This window comes from Ceratotherium simum, chromosome 13 (genome assembly GCF_057802395.1).
Source record: "Ceratotherium simum simum isolate JZ-2026a chromosome 13, ASM5780239v1, whole genome shotgun sequence".
Taxonomy (NCBI): domain Eukaryota; kingdom Metazoa; phylum Chordata; class Mammalia; order Perissodactyla; family Rhinocerotidae; genus Ceratotherium; species Ceratotherium simum.
The window spans coordinates 6,348,133-6,364,219 of NC_141912.1; the positions used below are offsets into that span (position 1 = coordinate 6,348,133).

A 16,087-nucleotide genomic window follows, 5' to 3' on the forward strand; every position below is an offset into this window, starting at 1 on the left:
GTCCTCTAATACCTGTCCGGCCCTGGAAGCTGTTATAGCAGTGCTTCATGAAGGTTACACTTCCTTAAGGAACACTATAAGGATCTAGCTTTCCTATGCAGTTGCAATATTCAAAATAAGGCTGGTAATTGGGTCGCCTTATAAGCAAGCAGCGTTCAGTAAGGAGTTCTAAGAGCTTTCCAGTCAGGCCCTCATCAATCCTTACAGCATACTCATGGAGTTTGAGAGGGGACAGATTATGAATAATTAGTCCACTTTTCTCCTTTCTTCGGTGAGTTTTAATTCCACTTGAACACTGTCTCTTTTCAGAGATTGGAGACTGAGAGCAAGGTATAACCGTGGGCACATTAGTTTTCATTAAATGTTTTTCCCTCGCCTTTTTCACCCCTAAGTTCACATACTGCAAGATTTCTTAGAATTTATGTGGAAAAGGCAGTGAATGCCTTCGCTGTAGAATCCCAGAGCTCAGATCACGTGTTTCTGTAGAGTACAGTTTCGATTAGCTGGGTGCTAATTAGCCAAAGTTATGAATTCTCCTAAGTGAAAGAGGTCAATGTAAGACACAGGTATGAAGACAGAGAGAATCAGAGGGAGGAGCGAGGGTGAAAGCAAATTAGGGGAATAGATGAGAGGGGGAGGAGGGGGCAGTCGGGCATCCGTGTGACACTCCTCCCTGCAGTATGGCTGGGCGCCGCACACTCCATGTCGTGAAACACGCAGGCTGCTCTGTTGCCCTAAGGACCCTAAGCTTTGCTCAGAAACTCGAGCTCTGCAGGATGGGATGTGGGCCACAAGGCAGGGCCACAGGGATCCCTGTGGGTCGTGGCGCTAGAAGATGGATGGCAACCCCTCAGACTTTGAGCCTGAACAGCCTCTGTCACCTCAGCTAGAACTGTGGGCAAGTAATTCTGGGCAGAACCAGGCCTGTGGTTGTCAGGGTTCCTGTATGACTAATTAAGCTGTCAGCATGGGTGTGGTAGACGCTGGATACTTTTGTTTGGAGGTTCAGTGATGTTTATCTCTGCTTTGCTATCAGGAGAGAACACAGAGAGCAATGGCCTCCTCTGGGCCTCTTGGGCGCCTTCTCTCTCCCGCCGTCTGGTCAGACCCAGGGTGGAGTGGGGCACTACAGAGGGGATACTGAATAGTGGAGAAGCCAGTCCCACAGAACCCTGCTGGCAGAGCCACCAGTATCTAGAGTCGGGCTAGGCTGGTGCCTCAGCAAAAGTCTCCATTTACATGTAGACAGTCAGGGAGAATAGAGCAGAACGAAGGAATTATTCCACCAAACACCACTAACTAGGACTAATTTTACTCTTTTATTGTAAGCTTGGCAGTTGACAAAATGTCTGTCCTCTTTTAGAGGGCCAAAGTGGACTGGGCTAAGATTCTGATGGTCCGAGGGGAAATTGGGGACAGGGGACCTCCCCTCCATTGCACAGTCCTGGGTAAATCACTCCATCACTGTAAGCTTTGGTGTCCAGATTTTTAATGAGGTTTATTCGTATCCTCCCTGCTTCCCAGTTTTGTTGTGAGAAGAAAAAGGAGCCTTCATATACATGATATCCTTTAATCCATAAATAGCTGTTTGAAGTAAGTATTATAATCCCTATTTTCAGGTGAGGAAACAGTTAACTCCAGGGGTCAGGCGATTCTATTGTTGCTCGAAGTGGTGGAACTAGGATGCTGACTGGGGTCTGCTTGACTCCAAACCCTCCTCCTCCACTGTGCCTGCTTCCTGGGCCTTTTCTCAAATGAGCCGTCACCCCTGAAATGCCTTCACCAATGGCAAGGGCCAGTCACTGTGGCACACTGCTGTTCCTCAGAGCACAGTGCAGTACTTGACTACAGGTGAGTCTTATGTGACTATGCAAAGAAAAAAAAAACAACTTTACTACCTCTTGTAAAAAAGTAAATTTTTTAAGAAGAGGAAAAATCATATAAAGTGATGTATTACACATTTACCGTGTCATCTATTGGTAAGATTTTTCTCCAAGTCTTTTACTGTTGTCCCTGACAACAATCTCAGCCCTCCAATTTATCTTCCATCCTCTGTCACAGTAATCTAAAAAGTAAAAACTTAGATCTATTTCATACTCTGCTGAAAACTCTTCCCTAGAGGCTTCTAGCTGTTTGTAGAATAACATCTAAACTTCTTATCTAGGTGTACAAGACCATCAATATGTTTCCAAGTTTTCTTTCTCTGCTGAACTTCCCTTTTTTTTTCCCCTAGAATGTATACTTTTTCCATTCTATTAGGTCAAGTCCTACTCATCCTTTGAGACCCAGCTCAAATAACACTTCCCGGGGGCTCCTCCAGCTAGCCACACAGTCAGTCTCTCTCTCCAAGATGCTTTCCAAGCATTTTGCCCACAAAGCTGGCATTGAACTCAACCCTGCTGTTCAGGCTGTCCCCTCCAGACTCTCTGAGGGCAGAGGATGAACATATACTACTACTCTAATCCCAATACAGTGCTTTGCACATGAAAGGTGCTCAATAAGAGTCTAATAAACACATTCAAAAGGAAAGCAAATTGGCTCTATGATAAAAGAAGCCAAATAAAAATCTGGCAAATAAATATATAAATATAAAAAAGGAAACTAATCATTGCTGAAAAGAAAAGTTACTGGATCTGAATGCCAAACGGACAGTTATTTTAATGTTGGCACAAAATCTTAAGTGTCAAAAAAATGGATATTATATTAAATTACCATCAAACATAGATTACACATCCACTCACCTTCTGTCATCCACCCTCCTTGGTATTCTACAGGATAAAGGTAATTTGCAACTGTAGTTAGGCATCTCCTAGAGTGGGTTCTGCGTTTTACTAAAGGGTATTATAAAAATATGGTAGAGTACTGTTTGCAGGAAAACAATTTTGGGAAACACTAAGCTAAAGAAGATTCTTTTTTTTTTTTTTTTTTTTACTTTGTGCCTCCTCAGAGCCTTTAATACACTAATGTGTGTTGGGACTGTCCGAGAAGAGGTGGGAAATATAGCATGACCCAAATGTTTTTGACCATGGAACTTTTTTTTTAAGGAGCATTTCACATGACAGGTGTTCATAGAGAACACACTCTGGGAAACACTGTCTTAGTTTCTTAGATGCCATTATTAGTCACTTCACAGAGGCGCTTAAAAATGAACACACTGATCATCGATGCAGAAATACACAGAAGCAAAAATCTGAAATGACATCCTATATAGATATTGCTTCAAATGATGAAATAGGCAGCCTATCTTCATCAAAACGCAGCAGAAAATAGTGGAAAGAGTGTAAGCTAAGAAATATTTCTCCACGTCTTACCAGCTGTATGATTTTGGGCAAGAAAATTTTCAGCAGAGAAACTGTGCTATGTCTGTGAAAAACACAGATGGTGATTATATCTGGCTTTCTGAACCAAAATTCCATGGGGACACATAGACTTAAAGACTTTGGGTGATGCTCTCAGATATAAGAAATGGTCCTTTGCCCTCCTAAGCTCCTGCAGCACCTGCTCACCTTCCACGTATTTGAGAAACTGGAGGTCATCAGGCATGGAGATCAGTTTCTTCTCTACCCAATACATGCACCCTCTCCCTTGCCTCTTTCCCAACACCGGCCAAGGACAAAGGCTTCTTCTTCCTAGTCAACCCCTCATCCGTGGCACTTCCCTTTGTGCTTCTGCTCCCTCCAGCATTCTCCTTCAGTCACCCAGTGTTATTCCTGAAGCTTCAGGACTCTTCCTTTACTGGCTCCTTCCTCTGCCTATGTCCACATTCAGGTATCTCCAATCCTCAAACAAATGCTCAAACCAAAACACCCCTCCTCTAACCCACATTCTTCTCAAGTTACTATCCAAATTTTCTTTTCTGCTCCTCCAAAAAGATTAATTGACACTTGCTACGTCCACTTCTTCACATCTCATTTACTTTCAGAACATTGAAATGTGGTTTCTCCCCAAGTAGCCAGTGTCCCCCTAACTGTCGAGTTCGGTGGAAACTTCTTACCTCACTGTGCCTCCTTGTATTTGATAAAGCTGGTCACACTTTCCTCTTTAAACACCCAACTCTGTTGGATTTAGTGATGCTGCGCTCCCCTGATTTCCCTCTTATTTATCTGATCACATGGTCTTTGTCTCCTCCCGGGGCTCCAGCTCCTAGACTGACCCCTTAAAAGTGGTTTCCCCCCTCGATTTGAGCCTCAGTCTGCTTCTTACTTGATCTACTTTTTCTGAATGATCTCACCTATCTATGCGTATATGATATCCACATTTCTATATATCCAACCCAAACCTCTTTCCTAAGCTTCAGACTCATATACGCAACCACCTATTGGACATGCTTATCTGGAAGTCCCTCAAGTACTTTATATTCAGCAGGCTCAAATAGAATCATGTTTATAGCCCTACCGTTTAATTAGTGGAGAGAGTATGCATTGTGATTAGGAGAGAATTTTGGGTTTGATTTGCAGACCCAGAAATTTCTAGGCGTTGACCTTGGGTATGTTACTTAACCTCTTCAACCCTCATCTCATCTGAAAAATGGAGATGACCATAGTCCAATGCCCAAGGGGACGCTTGAAGAATTAAACGAGTGCGCAGCACCTCTGCACAGTACCAGTGAGTGAGTCATCAATGGAAGCCACTACCATCATCATTTCCCACACTCAGTATTTTTCTACCAAATTCCCAACACTCTTATCTCATTTGGAAGTGCTGACATCTATCATCACAGTCACACAAGCCAGCAACCTGGGAGCTGTACCTGACTCTTTCCTCACTCTCATTCCACGCAGACTACCAATACAGGTCCTATAGATTTTGCCTCCTAAATATTTCTCAATTTTCACCTCTCCTCTCCACCTCTACCACCACTGCCCTAAGCCAGGCTCTCACCCTATCTCCTTTGAGCACTTCCTCCCCAGGCTTGAACTTCATGACTGAGAATGATTCATGTCACTTGCATCCTTAAAACACATCAAGTCTGACACCCCAGCCAACTTTCGGTAAACACTACTCAAGAAATGAGTGAAATAAAAATATTGAAGTTTTGAGGATATTTCCATGTTTTATGGGGCTAACAATGCAGAACATGTGCAGTTGATACAGTCCTGTAAATGCTCTGGCAAATGATGACTGCATCCATGAACCACCTACCTCAATGTGCCATCAGTAAAGGCTGCCCTTTTAGACTCACTGGATGGCCAAGCTGGAAGGGACATCCAGCACACACCACTGGGTGTCTACCAGCATCCGTGCTTAGCTCTCCCTGTCCCTCTCCTCTGAAGACACTGTAAAAGTAAAATGGTTTCACAGCTTCTCTTACAGATAAGAGTAGCAAACGGACATGAATAGCTTGCTAGGAGCTTCTGGGAAAGCTTTTGTTCTCCTGATAAGAGGAGCAGGTTTGCAGATGCCATCCTTCCCTTCTTCTTTCTGCCGTAACCAGAAATACGAAGCCTGGAGCTGTGAGTCAAGAGAATCTGCCAGGCGCTGGCCTTGACACCCTTGGACTCCTGTGAGTGGACTCCAGGGAGAGACAAACTTGCTCAGGGACTCTGTCGTTACTTTGGAGGGCTCACCAGGTAGGGTAATATCTATTGTTTTGAGAGGAGAGAGCTGGAAAGGAGTACAGCTGAGGATTCTTTCCTTAGAATGATTCTCCCTCAACTGGAGTATCAAAGAAGTAGGAGGCCCATGTCAAAGCAACAGCAAATTAACACCACAAGCCGTTCCTAAGTTTTCACAGCTCCAGGTGCAGGTTAGCAAAATCTATAATTAATGCTCTGCTCCTTGCCTTTCATGATTTGCCATGGCTGCAGGCTCAGAGGTGGAAAGAGAGAAAAGGCCCCACAGACCACCAGGCACATTTTTCAGCCATACTCACCTCCTCAAATTCATTAACACCTTCCACCTAACTCGCAGAGATAGCTGTGCTCTGCCAGCAACTACTGAGTGCAGTGATCAGAGCACTGAGACCATCCGTGGCACATGCTCAGAAAGCCCCGGCCGAGGAAATGCACTAGCTCCCCCGTCCACCTGCTCTACTGGGAGAACCCATCACACAGTGGGTTAATCTGGGACCATCTGAGAGAAGCTATTTACTTAAATATTTAAAAAGAAAGAAAGAAACTTGATTTGAAGGCAAAATCACTTATAAATAAATCCCATGACCTGTGTTCTGAGGACAGCCGCAGAAGGAAACTCCAGTGCATGAACACATCCCAGGTCGTCTTATACAAAGTCACAAGGAAAGAGAAAGGAGCAATAACAAAGAACTGAATGCAAACTGGAAGCAATTAAGTGTAAAGTTATTTTTTCTGTATTTTTAATGTAATAATAGATTGCTCTATGAAATAGTTACATTCCTCAAAGTAGTGCCTAAATTGATCTTTGTTGATAACTCTAATCATGTTATAAAGACTCTAAAAGAAATATTTGAAGAGATGTCCCTTATTTTTTACAAAGTATTCTCTTTCCTGTTTTTAAATTACTATTTTCACGTTTTGGTTTCCTGAAATTGAGGGACATCTGCATATACAAACCTTTGCACTTAATTTCATTTCCAGTTCACATTTGATATTTGTCTCTTCCCATTACAGCAATTACTTTTAAAATCTAATTTCCATGGCTTTATTCAATCCTATTGAAACAAGTACTGAATTTTAAGAGAATTATTTCTGAGCCCCAGTGAGTGTCCAATAATGTTCTTTTTTTCAGTCTGAGCACTAGAGAGGTGGGGAAGCCCGAGGTTGTCGTGGCACACCTGAATGACATGAGACACGGAAAGGACACTCATTGGGGTAAATCCTCTATCATTGGTCCTGTAAGGCCCTTTAGAAATGTGCTTGATTTCTCATACACTACACAGTAGAATGTGAAATTTTGTCATTTTCTTTTTCTTGTTTCTACAATAAATTTGGAAATAGGAAATCCTCAAGTATAATAATGTCTATGATAGGCCATACGTATTGGAATACAGCCTAACTCTAAAAGCACACCTTATGGGCTCTAACAAGGGTATAAAATACACATTGGTTTTTAAAATATATAGGTTTTTATTGCAAAGGCAAATTTGCTATGCTCCCCTCTCCCATCTTTTTATTGAAGGAACAAACGTAATACTGTGTCTTTCGTGAAAAAGAGAAGAGGACTTTACTAGCTGTAGTGGATGCTGTGGTATTCGTCCCAGGCCCTTCCGCTCAGGAAGGGATGGAGGCACCATTGCCCTGATGCTGAGAGTGATGGTGACTGACGGCTCTCACTGAGTTGCTCTCACGGGTTCGCCCTCAGCTATAGAGAGCCAACTACACTAATGACCCTCTCCCTGGGGGTTGCTTGTAGCCAATGACCAGTCAATGCTAGGGTATAAAAGGCCCACGGCCTTGCCTCAAGGCTGGACAACTCAAAAGATCCAATCCAGCTCCAGAGCTCATGGTGGGATCCACTGAGGCCTTTGTTGATCATAGTTCAGCTCCTCCCTCTGCCCCAGGCTGATTCCGTCCCTCTCTCACGGATGTTGATCCTGAGAGCACTCCCCTGTAAACTTTCCCACACAAATCACCTTCTCAGAGTTTGTTTCCTGGGAAACCAATCTAAGACACTCATCTCACCATTCTCCCCAAGACTTCCATTATTATAATTATTCTCTGAATGGTCTGTGGGAGAAGACCTCAGACCTCAGACAAGTCTAATTCAAGGACAAAGCTTCCCTATCATCTTTCCACTGCCCTAAACATTTGGCTGTAAAGGTGGAAATAAAAATTCCTGTGAAGTTGGAAGAAAACTGTGGACAGGGTTTCAAATGGGTATTTGTTGACAAGCGTGGCATGATCATTCCATTGTAAATGTGTCAAGGGCATTTTAACCAAATCTAGTCCAAACCAGCGCACACACACACACACACACACACACACACATGAGAGAGAGAGAGAGAGAGAGAGAGAGAAATGAACTTGAGGAAAAAAATAAAAATGAATTTTCATAGTATTTTTAAATATTATTAAAAATATTAGCTGTGGATTTCTTTCTCATCTGAAGTACCCATTATTAAGAAATATTGACAATAATAGTCTGCTATGTGTACTAAATGTAATTTAATGGTGGTTGTTTCATTTTGCCCAGCACACATGGAACAGGAATTTAGTTTTACCCCACGACTAGGATAACAGACAATTCTATGTGGAACATAAGCATCGCACTGAGGTTGCTTAGTCTGACTCAGGGGCCTCTTCTCCTCCACCACTTCCACTCTGACGTCAAGCAATTTTCCCACATTTATGTAGGAATTTGCCCTATAAACGCAAAGATTATATTTCTCAAGTAGTCAGGGGTCACAGATGTTTTTCCGGGAAGTGTTTATTTTCAGTTTTAATTTTATTGTTTTTAACTTCTTTATATATATTCCCACATAAACGAATAATTTTACATGGATACCTCCACCAAATCATATCATGTTGCTTTTTCTCCCCCTTTCTTGCTTGGTTCCCCTTCCTTTTGCTTCTCCTTCCTTTATTTTGGCTACCCTCCCACCAAGAACCCATGTCAACACTGCTGGGTGTGCCTCATATTCTTCTCTGCACTCACACTACTACGCAGACCTGTGCACACATACAGAGAAGGTCTTACGTGCATGCTTCTATATTTTGTTTTCTCCCTCGCTACCTCTCATGAGGTCTTCTGGCATAGGTCTAATTCATTCTCTTTTAAAATACTAATCCATCATGTGAATATATCACAATATTTTCAACCATTCCACTACTAACAGATGTTTATTTTTAGTTCTTTTTGTCACTTTAAACAATGCTACAGTAAATAACGCCCACCTTTGTAAACTGGATTTTAAATATCTTTGGTATAGATGCCTAAGAATGAGATTGCTGGGTCAAATGGAATACGTCTTTTTAATATTAATAGATATGCCAAACTGCTTTCTAAAAAGGTTATAAAATTGCACATTTATATCAGCAATATATGCTTTCTCTACATACATGCCAGCAGATATACCCCACATATTACAGTCTTTTCTAAATTCTTGCTGGTCTGATAGGTGTTACTTTGATTTGCTTTCCCCATCTACTAGTGAATTTGGGAATGTCATATGATTGCAGGCCATTTGGATTTTCTTTTTTGTGAACTGTCTCTTCATATACTTTACATATTTTTCCATTGCTTGTCTTTATATTGCCAATTTTAAGAGCGTTTTTGCTTTCTATGTTAACCTTTTATCTCTATGTTTTGAATATTTTTCCAGATCTATCTTTTGTCCATTGCCTTTATTTGTGGTATTTTTTGTCATATATTTATATTTTATTCACTTGGTCATATATATGGTCATTTGTTATATTATGGTATGTATATACCAAATATATAGACATATATGTAATTATATATATATTTACATAAATATATATATCAAATATGTAAGTATATGCCAACTATATATACATATATATTATATGTAACATACATAATATATATACCAAATATATATATACACACATATACTTCAATACCAAAATACAAAATACTAGTTGTTTCAGCATCATTTAATTCATTAAAACAACAAAAACAACAAACAGACGAAAAACCAAAAAACCCACATACTTTTCTTACTCCATGAAATGAACAACTACATTAAGTAATTTTATATACTAAGATCTATTACTGGATTCTCTATTCTGCGGTACTAAATAACTTTTATTGCATGTTCTGATAGCTGCTTCTAAAAGAAAATGCTCTATTACTTATTATTTCTTTGTATAGTTTTCTTTGTTATCGTCAGGTAATTATTCTCTCAAATGAATTCTGTTATTTTATCCAGTCCAAAAAAAAGAAAACAAAAACCTCCATTGGGATTCTAATTGGAAATGGATTAAATTTACATACTAATTTTGGGGGACTTTTTTTTTAATATATTGAGACCACATCCAAGAACATATTTGCCTTTTCATTGTTTCTTATGTCCTTTATTAAGATTTAATGCCTACTTTATATAGGTTGTGCATCTTGTTTTACAAAATTTATCCCTACATTTCATAGTTTTAGTTACTTTTATATGTGGAATATCTTTTTTTTAAATTTCTATTTCTAGGTTCTTAGTGCTAGAGAAGAGAAAAACTATTGACTTTTATGTATTTTATCTTTTATCTAGCCCTTTTACAAAGTTTTATTAATACTCTGCTTTTTTCCTTGAATCTATTGGGTTTTCTACATATACAATCATAGCATTAGCAAAATACATAATTTTTGTGTCTTATTTTCCAACATTTACAGTAGACATTTCACTTATACTGCTCATTTGCTAAAACAATGCTTAAAAAAAAAGAATGATGATAGAAGGCATCTCGGTCTAATTTCTGATTATAAGGAAAGTTACTAACTTTCTACCACTTAAGATATCAAAAGTTGTTGGTTTGGGGTAAATAATGTTTAGCATAATTGATGAGATTTCTTCTACTTCTGTTTTATTTAAAGTCTTTTTCTAAAAACAGCTGCCGAATTTAATCATGTTTCTTTTAGTGACTATTGATTTGATTGCCTGATTTTTTTCCTTTACTTTAGTTATGTATAGGATTAGACATATCTGCTGATATTGAGCCATCCTAGCTTTTGTGTGCATGCGTTTACTTGCTACTCTTGTAAATTCCTAGAGAAATATTTACCAAAATGTGACCAATGTTAATAGCTATAACTTAATAAAGGGTTCCATGATCAAATTCATTTGAGAAGCACTGAACCAAACAAAGTTAAATGGTACTTCCCATTACCTTTAAAGCTAATGTGCATTGTCAACCTACAAAAGGAGATTAGAGTACAAAGTGTTTAGTGAACTTTATTTGACGTTCCATTTCATTGACAATCCCATGGGACTAGATTGGAGCAGAACAATCTTTGGGAAATGCATATATGGAGATCATACTAAGATTTGCAAATACTTTCAGCACATGAGACCAATTAAATCATGAGAGTAGAGGTGATAAACTAAAAGTCACAACTCTAGGATGCCAAAACCATTTGGGGAAAAATAACTTAGTTAACTAACATTTTGTGCCAATTGTACTCACTTTTATTTATACCGGATTTTTGCCTGGGTAGGCCCAAATTATTGATGTTTGCTTTTATACAGACCCATGTTAGAGCACAGGGTGGTCCAGGGGCTGTATGTAGTCCCAGTTTCAGCCAATTGTTAAAGTATAAATCCAGGAAATAACACAACTGCACCTGTACCTACTCGCCTCTACTCTGCAACTCATAGTATTATGACTATCATGGCATGATGATGTGGATGGGCTATCATGACATGGTTTGCATATGGCACTCACCAATGACATATTCCACTCTGAAGAGATCCCTTGTGGGGTCGTATGGACGATTGAAGTCAATCTGGATGTAGAAAGACTGTCCTCTACGTACAATCAACTTGTTGCTGGCATACTTGTCAGTGTGGTGATCCACTTTGTTGGTGTCCCATCTCTCCTTGAACAGGTGAACATTTGTGACATTAAGGTAGTCTATACACAAAGAAAACAATTGAGGGAAATGATTGAGTAACTTTGGTTTGACCACAAACTCAAACAAGATTATTTTTCTTTCTTTTGTGTGTGTGTATGAGGAAGATCAGCCCTGAGCTAACAGCCATGCTAATCCTCCTCTTTTTGCTGAGGAAGACCGGCCCTGGGCTAACATCTGTGCCCATCTTCCTCCACTTTATGTGGGACGCCACCACAGCATGGCCTGATAAGCGGTGCCTCAGTGCACGCTCGGCATCCGAGCCCAGGCTGCCAGCAGCAGAGCGCACACGCTTAACCGCTACGCCATGGGGCCGGCCCCAAGATTGTTTTTCTTGAAGAAGCAAGGTAGCAAGGTCTATTGGATAAACCCTATACAGGGGGCTGGTAGATTTGAGAATCAGTCCCTTGTCACATCCTTGTTTTCAAAGAGAAGATTTTTTGGTGAGGAAGATTGGCCGTGAGCTAACATCTGTGCTAATCTTCCTCTATTTTGTATGTGGGACACTGCCACGGCATGGCTTGATGAACAGTGCATAGATCCACAGCTGGGATCCGAACCCAGGAACTCCAGGCCGCCAAAATGGAACACGTGAACTTAACCACTACACTACCGGGCCAGCCCCCAAAGAGAATTTTTAAAAAGCCTTTTCCCCCTCTGGTCTCATTTCAGACCACTTGGCACTCAGTTGGGATGGATATAGCAGTGTTGACAACACCTACCACATAGGTCTAGGTACAGAGAGACTGGGACTGGAATTCAAATCTTCAAGTTCCCAATCTCATGCTGGTTTTCATTATGTCAGGTGCTTCCCATCATGACTACTACCTCTCTGTGTCACTAACTATAAGGATAAGCAGGGAATAAACACTTCGGTTTTCTTATCTTTAAACAGGGGGGAATCAAATCTGACAAAGCCTCAAAGGAATGTTCTAAGAACAAAGTTGACCATTAATCTCAAATTCTCCTCTTACTCCAGGAAGAGTCAAAGACCCCTCCTTCTGTAACTCTAAATGTAGATCTGGTCCCTCAAAGTCAGGAAAGGGAGGGAAGAGGTGTGGAGAAAGGATACTAACACTTCATTGAGACAGGTATGATTGTTTCCACTCTGCACATGCAGAAACAAGCCTCACATTCCCCTAGCTACGAAACGACAAATCTGGAAGTCAAACACCAAAATCTACAGATGTTTCTTCTGATTTTTGCGATCGGGAGTGTAAATGTCAGTTATGCATTTATTTGAGACGTGATAGCACTGGGTAAAGATTAGATCACCTCCTGCCTTTTTCCTATTCCCTCTGAATATGATCACTGAATGTGAAGGTAACTCTAACTACCCATCTACGCCATAGTTTAGAAGATCTAGTCTAGAGACTGACTTCTGTGTGTGCATTTGGAGTTCTAAAGGGGCACTGGGGAGAGAAAGCTGGGTGGGGGGTGCACTGGCCTCTTACCTTCCCTCTCTTTCCCTGACCCTGCCTGCTGCGTGGATTGCCCTCAGGCTGTGAACACAGTGTGCACGGAGAGCACAGCCACTGATATTGTTCTTGTGTGGAGCATCACCCTGCAAGACTCCAATGACTTTTATTGCTTTTACACAGGAATCTTGTGCAGGATGCCTGGTCCCCTCTGGCCTCATTTTTTTCTCAAAGGCAAAACCAAGAAGTTGGGCTCATTAAGATACTCTCCAGTTCCACAGTCTAGGGGTCCCTGAAATACTCTCGATTGATTCAAAGTCCAGGTAATCCTGAGTTTGAATCTCAGGTCTCATCATTACTTAGGTAAGGGACATTGCCTCTCAGAAGCTGAGTTTTCTCACCTTTAAAATGAAGATACTAATACTTTGAGCATTGCTACAAAGATTCAATGATGTAACGATGCAAGGGATCTGGCACTATTGACCTCCTGACTATGTACTCTGATGGAGCCATTTTATATTTTACAGGACCTGGTGCTCAGTGGGCTATTCTGACTGCAGCATTACAGCAAACAGAAAGGGCAGGATGCAGTTTTATTTTTACCACATCTCAGAACCCTGCTGTAGTACATGGTCCCCCGAAGGGCACTTTCCTTCCATTATGCTGTGGGCTGAAGATGTTTAATTCTCCAGACCTCTCTCTTCCAAGCAGCCTTTCCCCTAAGTTCTCTTGCCTTATTAAGATCACAATCCCCAGTGTTAAACCAGCTTCAGAAAGAGCTGGGGAATCATAAATGTTCCAGTTGAAAAGGACCTTAGTAATCAACTCACCTGGCCCTCTTTCTTAGCACTGTGCCTTTTAATGTTTTCTTTAAAAGTCTAAAAAACCTAATCCTCAGAAATGGGATTAATCAGCTCTCCATTCATCAGCACCCATGGAAGTAATATACTGTTATTACAGCCTCATAGACTCTCAGAGGGCAGAGGACCTTTCTAGACCGTCTGGTACACCTGCTACATGAAATGTCTCGAAAAAAGCCCAAATACTTAAGCTTCTAGCCTCCATCTGAAGAGGGAAAACACCATCTCACAAGGCAAAAAGTCCATTTTTACACAACTCTAATTATTTGAAAAATCCTCTTAAGATGAACTGAAATCAGCTTCCTTATAATTTTTCTAACCACAGATCCTGGTTCTGCCTTCTGAATAAATATAGAATATGTTCTATTCATTTCACCTGGCACTCTTTAGGTATATAAAGACTGCTGTTAGAGTTCCTCTGAGTATAACAGCCTCCATTTCTTCAACTGTTCTTTAAGACATTATTTCCAGAACTGTTACCCATTACTCTGTTCTGGAATATAGTCCATTTTGTAAATTTCTCTCGTAGTGTTTTTCCTAGAATTAAGTACATTACTCTGGTTATGGTTTTTCCAATGAAAAACAATGAAACCACTGCATATTTCAAAATAAATGGTATATTTCTATTATTTCAGCCCAAGATATCATTAGTGTTTTTTTTTGTTTGTTTGTTTGTTTGTTTGTTTTCAAGGAAGGTCATCCATTGCTTTATTTTTTTTATTTATTTATTTTTTTTATTTTTTGTTTATTGCAGTAACATTGGTTTATGACATTGTAAAAATTTCAGGTGTACATCATCGTACTTCTATTTCTGCATGGACCACATCATGTTCACCACCAAAATACCAATTACAACCCATCACCACACACATGTACCGAATCATCCCCTTCACCCTCCTCCCTCCCCCCTTCCCCTCTGGTAACCACCAATCCAATCTTTGTCCCTAACTACCATATGATCCAGCTATTCCACTGTTGGGTATTTATCCAAAGAACTTGAAAACACCAATTTGTAAAGGTACATGCACCCCTGTGTTCATTGCAGCGATATTCACAATAGCCAAGACTTGGAAGCAACCTAAGTGCCCATCAAGGGACGAATGGATAAAGAAGATGTGGTATATATACACAATGGAATACTACTCAGCCATAAGAAACGATGAAATCCAGCCATTTGTGACAACATGGATGGACATTGAGGGTATAATGCAAAGTGAAATAAGTCAGAGGGAGAAGGTCAAATACCGTATGATTTCCTTCATTAAGTAGTAGATAATAACAACAATAAACAAACACATATCATTAGTGTTTTGAATACTCTTATCTTATTGTTGATTTATATTAAGCATCTAGTGAAGTAAAATCCTTAAAAATACATGCTGATGTCATTTCTACCAGTGGTGGGTTAAAATTTAATCCAGCTCCCTCAAGTCACTCACTCGTGTTGCTATTTAGCCATATCTATTTACGCAATTGTTTTCTTCTTTTTAGCTCAATTTTAAGGCCTTACATGTATTCATATTAAATTTCATCTTATTGAATTTGGTTAATTGTTTCAAGCTCTTAAGATTATTTTAGACTCTAAGCATATACTCAATATATTTAATATCCTCTCTAACTTCCTGTCCTCTAGGAATTTTGCAAGTGTGCTATTTTATGTCGCCATTCAATACATGAATATAAATGTTGATTAGGTCACTGCCTAATAAATACAAGCTAGGTAAACACACAGTGATAGATACTAACAAGTGAACAGATGATTAGGATATAGTGTGATAAATACTCTGATAAAGAAGTATAGGGTCCTGGGTGGGGGAGGGTATCTGGGAGGTATAGGGACTGGCTAACCCAGATTAGGGGGGATAAAGGAAACTTTCTGGAGAAAGTGAGGTATAAGCAGTGTTCAGAAAGATGAGCAAGTTATCCAGGTAGAAAGTGGGGTGAGGAAGAATGTCTCAGGGCGAGATGAGGATGCGTGAAGACTGCGGCAAGAGAGTGCATGGTTTGTTTAAGAAACTGCAAGATGATTGGTTGGCTGGAGTACACTAATGAGACCACCACGGAAGAGTAGGCGGGAGCTGCTCATTCCAGCCTTGTAGATCGTGTTAAAGAGTTTGGACTTGAACTGAACTGGGGATCCAGTGAAGAATCTGAAATGGCAAAGTGACATGATTAGATTTATATGTATAAATTTAAACTGGTTCTGGTGAGGGAGCGGAAAAAGGAATGGATGGCGGCAGCGCAGGAGGCAGGAAGGTCAGCTAGGAGGCTGTCGCCGCGCTCCAGGTGAGGGATGGGGTGAGTCTAGTCGGC

General features: G+C 40.4%; 1 protein-coding gene across 1 annotated transcript in view; it reads right to left on the reverse strand.

Moving 5' to 3' along the window:
- The window catches only part of F13A1 (coagulation factor XIII A chain), a 160,971-nt gene that overhangs the window by 135,332 nt on the left and 9,552 nt on the right, over positions 1–16,087 (reverse strand). Inside the window, exon 3 of the mRNA XM_004432146.3 lies at positions 11,310–11,498. Coding sequence (XP_004432203.1) covers positions 11,310–11,498 — 189 coding nt within the window. The remainder of the gene's footprint in view (positions 1–11,309; positions 11,499–16,087) is intronic.